General features: G+C 39.3%; 1 protein-coding gene across 2 annotated transcripts in view; it reads right to left on the bottom strand.

The window, feature by feature from the left end:
* Nucleotides 1–2043: 2043 nt before the first annotated feature.
* sptbn4a (spectrin, beta, non-erythrocytic 4a) overlaps nucleotides 2044–6000 on the bottom strand; it is a 28087-nt gene continuing 24130 nt past the window's right edge. For both annotated transcript variants that reach the window (XM_010791974.1, XM_010791975.1), the window contains one exon: nucleotides 2044–4322. In XM_010791974.1, coding sequence (XP_010790276.1) covers nucleotides 4023–4322 — 300 coding nt within the window. In that variant the 3' untranslated portion in view covers nucleotides 2044–4022. The remainder of the gene's footprint in view (nucleotides 4323–6000) is intronic.

Below are 6000 nucleotides of genomic sequence, written 5' to 3'. Positions count from 1 at the left end.
CTCTCTCTCTCTCACGCTGGTGAGCTGCGGGTGCCTGATAAGCCAACATCCCCCACTTTCATCACTTACAGCGCCCATCGTACGGGGCAAATGGAAAATGTAACCGGGGTGAAAAGGGTGTTATCTTTACTTAATTATGAATGTTGTTACATCAAGGCTGAAAATTCATTTTTTTGAAATTATATTTGTATTTAATTTTGTGGAAGTGCAGATCCCCTGTCCTCCACCAGGGGGTGCTGCAGCACCCTCAGCACCCCTACTTCCCACGGCCCTGCCCTTGTACAAGTTATTGTATGACCAGAAGGAAGCAGGACGGATCCGAGGCACACACAGTTCGGAAAACAATGATTCAGTTGTGTAGTGGTGACCATATGAAGGCTAGTTTAGCTGTATTTCCAGAGGGCACCTACAGTATGTGAACACACACCTCAGATTTGTTCTAAATAGCATATTTTCATAATTTTATTTAGATTATTGGTTGAGTGTGTTTACATATCAATGTCATGTCTACGGTATTTTACTGTGATGCAGTAATGAGCCCTAAAAAACATAAATAAGTTAGCATTTTACCACTTTCGGTTCCCTTTCTGAATTCAATGGTTTTTTAACGTGTTTTTGGTAAGATCCTTCTGAAATAAGGTTAATAAGAGTTTACGATACTTTCACATTTTTTCTACGACATAAAAAAAGTCAGTTAATACCCCACTGGTGAATTATGTCATAGCATTGGTGATGCGCAGCCATGACTGTGATGTAGTTTGTTTATAGCCTACATTATTTTCTACATCTGGCGATTGCATTTAAGCTTCCAAAATCATAAAGTGGCGTTAATATGTGCTGAATATCTTGCTGAACAAAACATGGAAGTATTATAAACGTGCATATACCAGGTATCCTATCTCTGTAAAATCAAAAATTCCAAACGGAAAAATCCCATTGCTTTTCGTTGAAGGAGCTCTTGAGATGCTAGCCTCCGGGTCGTCCTTTATTAATAGGTCATGAATGCACCACTATTATATCTTGCCTATGACCTCCAACATTCGTTTCCATAAGGTTGGAAGAACAAAGGCTTTAGCGTAGTGTAAGGAGCTGATCACGTGGGCCTACAGTCAATGCTAATCTCTCTTGCTACCTTGTGGTGATAACGTTCGTCTTTTCAGATGGCCTTTTCTGCTTCACAGATTATAAAAAGTGGTGGTAAAAGTCGACCATCAGTTTTTAAGAATGTGCAATTGAGTTAAAAACCCTTCAGGTTGTAGTTGAAACCAACGTGAGGAACAAACTCTGTTTCCGTTAGCTCTGTGTCTAACCGGCATGGGTGTCCACATCAATTGCACGTCAAGTTTGCATCAGCAGGTTTGGAGATTTATTTAATGTCATAGCAGCAAGTTGTAATGTAAAGTAACAACGACATACACACTTGTAAGACCATCAATGAAGGATACAAAGTTTGCACACATTTTTTTTCTTCAGTCACGGTTTATGCTGCCTACTTAATTTCGACTGTTATTTTAATAACATAGTGGTAAAAGACCCTCATGGGTTTCATTAAAGTGATGGTAAGCGAACACTTACAACGCACATGGTGATGTGGGCTAAATATATGCCATGAGCAATGAATCAGAAGAATTACAGCCACACGAAAATACTATAGCTCCTATTTCAATGATAAAAATATGTATTGCAAAGACAGGCTCGCTGTCCTTATTCATGATTCAATAACCAATAGCTTTTTTTCTTTCTGAACCACTGTTTCAGCAAACTGCATGACATGGCACTTATGTTAAAACAAACAGTGACTGGCAAATGGAAATAACATTCACACCAAAACATAGCTTATATATTGTCGTTCAACTCATTTGAAGGCTGCAGTAATACAGATACAGCACACTACAATCCTCAAGTCAGTGAATTAAAATACTGCTGCATCTGAGATATACTTTTGGAGTTTTTATAGAAAGGAAGACCATGAAGAAGTCTTTTTTTGTACACATTTGAGGTGCAGTTTGATAGAATGGAAAATACAATGAAGAAAGTCACAGCTGCTGTGTGTTTCCTCCTATGTCTTTAATATAAGTACACTGTGTCAAAATGGCTACATTTTACTGACATTAATGATACTTTAATTGTTTTTGTATATGTAAAAAATAATTGGCATACATGACAAATAATAAGTGGACTAATGCCCGTTCATCTCTGCGATCACAGCATACTGTACTTTTTCTGAACTGCCCAGCTGTTTCTCATGTCTGTAACATATTCTAATCACACCTCTCACAGAGACACCCTCTAATCATTAGTACACACTCTTATTGGGACAACTCCTGAATCTGATATGAATAAATATAGGTATATAAAAATACAACAAGCATACCTACAGTATGTCCTGCTGCTCTTCCCTGGTAAAATGTGTGTCATACAACTAGATACTGGTGTACTTATATACACTATGATATTTAATAGTGGCTCCTAATTTGCATATTTTTCATTTAAACGTCATAATATATTTGAGTGATGATTGTTTTTATTTGTGGATTAATACAAATGTTTTAATTTTACCCATTTCAGTTCAGAGTATTGTTTTATTAGAGCACAGGATTTATTGGTATACATACAAAGATAGGTATATACAATTCATGACTCGAATCATGACAGTTTTACATTTAACTTGCCTTTGACGGAGAGATTCCAATCAGTTTGAACTTCAAATGAAAGACACAGGGTACAGAGAGGCTTAACTCTCAGCGAACAGCTTCAGGGTTTTACAATTTTGGCCACCACCAACTCTGTGGTGATTGAACATTTCACAGCTGAAATCAGTACATTCTGTGGAAAAGAAATCGCAGTAATACAGTACAAACAGCAGAGGGGCCATTTGGCTTCTTAATTCATGTTACAGATCCAGGAGTAGTCACTTCTCTGGTCTATCCCCTCAAGAAACAACCATTTTTCTTCTCATGCTTATTGTGGTTAGAAGACAAACATATTTTGTCAAACTCACCTCTGGATTTTCAGAAGTAGACAGTGTCAGACAAATACATTTTCCTCCAGCCACATTAAATTATTGCAATTTCAATACTGCCCAACTTATTTCAAGAACATAAAAATAAAGGCAAGTTTGACAGTGCACTAATAGACTTTTTCATGCAATGTTCAGATTTTTGTCATGTATACAAAAGCATTGTGTCACATAGGCTTAGTATTACTTTGAGCATTGCCACTTTGAACACACCTTGGATTAGAATTTGATGGAAAGCTCTTTTCTTGACATGGATCATTGTGGACAAACAATAATAATAATAATAAACAAAAGCTGAAAATAAACGGTAGAACTGTGTATTAATTGACACCAATGAAGTCAGGTGGGTAACACCAGCATTCCATTATATTAACATGATTCAAAGCTAGCAATGTGATGGGATTAAATGTCTTTATGATTAGTATACAGATGTGTCAAGTGTCTAAGGTTCACAACTGCATGGGGTAAGCTTACGTTTATGTGACAAATCATGGAGTTCACATTTGCAATTATTTCTTGTTTCCTTTTCCCTTTTAAAAAAAAGTATATTGCTTCAAAAAACTTGTTTTTCTTTTTTGATATTGTGAAACATATCATTCACCACTTCTCGGGGTTTGTCTAGCTAGACAGAGCATTACATTATCAGTCAAAGATACATACAGAAAGATGCTGTGAATCCGAGAGATTAAACGATCAACGATGGGACGTGACAGTGACTTATACTTGGGACCACTTGTTGAAGTCTGTCTGTCTGTCTGTCTGGGCCGACCTGCTATCTACCAGCAGGTGGCACAATGTAAGCACTGATGTATTGCCTGGGTGAAGGGGAGGGGCTGAGAGATTAGTCTGTCACAGTAAAAATAGTCAGTCCAAGGACCCGGTGTGTTCCGCTCTGTGACTGAGGATCAGCAAACCTAGCTGCACATGCTCTCCATCCATCCCTCACACCCACCGCCTCCCACGCATCTCGTCAGTGAATAATGTTATAACATAAAGGGGCTCCTCATTTGCTCTTTCCAGAAGTGCTGGAGCCCCCTGCCCCTCCCTCCATTTTGTCGGCGATTTCTGACGTGTCTAACTTCTCAGAGCCGTCCCCTTTCTCTGACCTCTCCTTCTCAGACCTCTCCTCCCCCTCGGCCAGCTCCGACCTCTCTGACCTGGCGTCGGCGTCCCCCTCCGACTTCTCCTTCCTCTCCGAGTGGTCGGGTTCCATGGACGAGGTTCCCGGCTTGTCCCACTTGCCCAGTTCCTCGTATTCAGATATACAGATGGTGATGCTTGAAGTCCAAGCCTTCATGTCCTCCTTTAGAGAGCAGCAAATGACACACATTTGTATTATGTAATCATTCTCACTTCTGGTTATCACTTTATGTTTTGGGATTCAAGTGTCATCAATACAGATCAACGTTTTTATACATCATCGGGTTGAGTATGCCAAGGACACTGACATGTTGTCCACTGACCTTCGATTGGTGGACAACCACTCTACCTAATAACCCACAGCCACCGCCATGGGGTGTGCGATCGCAGGTTTTAATTGGTAGGGAAAGAACGGAGCTTGCTGTAACTTTAGAGAATGCTATGACTAGTTCCCAAGGCCGGATTAGTGACAAATATTTTACATTTTCATTCAATCTGGCATGTCAATCGCACACCTATTTGTCAAAAGCAGGGAGTTCAACCAAAGTATAGGTCTAGTCTTTTGCCCTTTCAGTAAAAAATTACAAGACAAGGATACAATGGATAAGAACTCAAGACAGTGTATGGCTCAAGAAGATCTAGGTAATACGCCACGCGTAGTAATAAAGTTGAGCGCATACATAGTGAGACCTACACATAGACTGTTTAGAAAATATATTAATTTCACCCTATAGAAAAGCCGAGTTATTCATTGCGGCGGAGCGTGAGTTTCATTTAAAACAATGTATGATGAGTGAGGTTTTTTTTCTCTTGTCACTGAGGGCCCTCTCTTGCTCAAGGGCCCCTGGGCACGTGCCCAGTGTGCCCATATGGTTAATCCGGCCTTGCTAGTTCCTAACCACATTGAGGACAACAGGTTCCATATACGGGTTATAAAGAGAAAATGTTCCCTGATATTTGAAAGAAAATGACAGTATGCTGCAAATTCTGCTCATATTTTGAGACATTTTTGTATTCCTATAGAGAATTAGAAAAAAGAAAGGAAATTAAAAAGAGACAAACTAAAGCAATGTCTGATAGTTATTTGCATAAGGTAAAGATCACAGTGTGAGGAGACTGAACATCATGTTTTTGGTTGAGTTTCTTTCCAGTATTTTGGTGCAATGGAAGTATGCTAATGAATTCTGCTTCAATTGGTTTGTTCTAAATCCAATTCTACATGCAGGTTTTTGTTAGGTAATAATAACCCTTCAACAGATAAGACGGTCGATCATTTATATTTTGTTATTGTCAGCAAATCTGTCTGGTTATAACACTTCCTAAAAGTGGCCGACTCAGGCTTTCTGAGGGTCGGCAGATCACCAGCCACACAAGGGGAGATGGAGAGGAAAAGGTTTTCTGGCATGTAGGACACCTTTGCGAGCACAGCATCACGTTATATTAAACCCAGCATGGCTAAAGCAGGCAGTTGTGTCTGCCTCCGTCAGATGCTAACTTGTAAATGCTAACTAGACTATTCTAGCAAATATGCACAGCTATCTTTACTTTCTTTACTCATAGGACACGGTCAAGATATTAGACTTTTATACATTTATGTCATAGCAAATGGACCTTTTGTATGTCTAAACAGCGCTCCGGTTGTTTCTGCTTCTCCCCTGGGGGACACGTTAAAGGATATGTTAGGGGTGAAACAAATATCTCAACTTGATCATTTGTAAGAAGCTGATGTTCTCATGACAGTACGTCATTTTTAACACAGCGATTACGCCAGCAAGATACTGCAACTCAGTAAATAAGGCATTATATTCCAATCAAATGTCCCTGATTTAAAGTAATTTAGG

The sequence above is a fragment of the Notothenia coriiceps genome, unplaced genomic scaffold (assembly GCF_000735185.1).
Source record: "Notothenia coriiceps isolate Sejong01 unplaced genomic scaffold, NC01 NC01_scaffold00036177, whole genome shotgun sequence".
NCBI classification, from domain to species: Eukaryota; Metazoa; Chordata; class Actinopteri; order Perciformes; family Nototheniidae; genus Notothenia; species Notothenia coriiceps.
The sequence above is the reverse complement of the archived record's forward strand: the minus strand, read 5'-3'. Positions and strand labels throughout refer to the sequence as shown.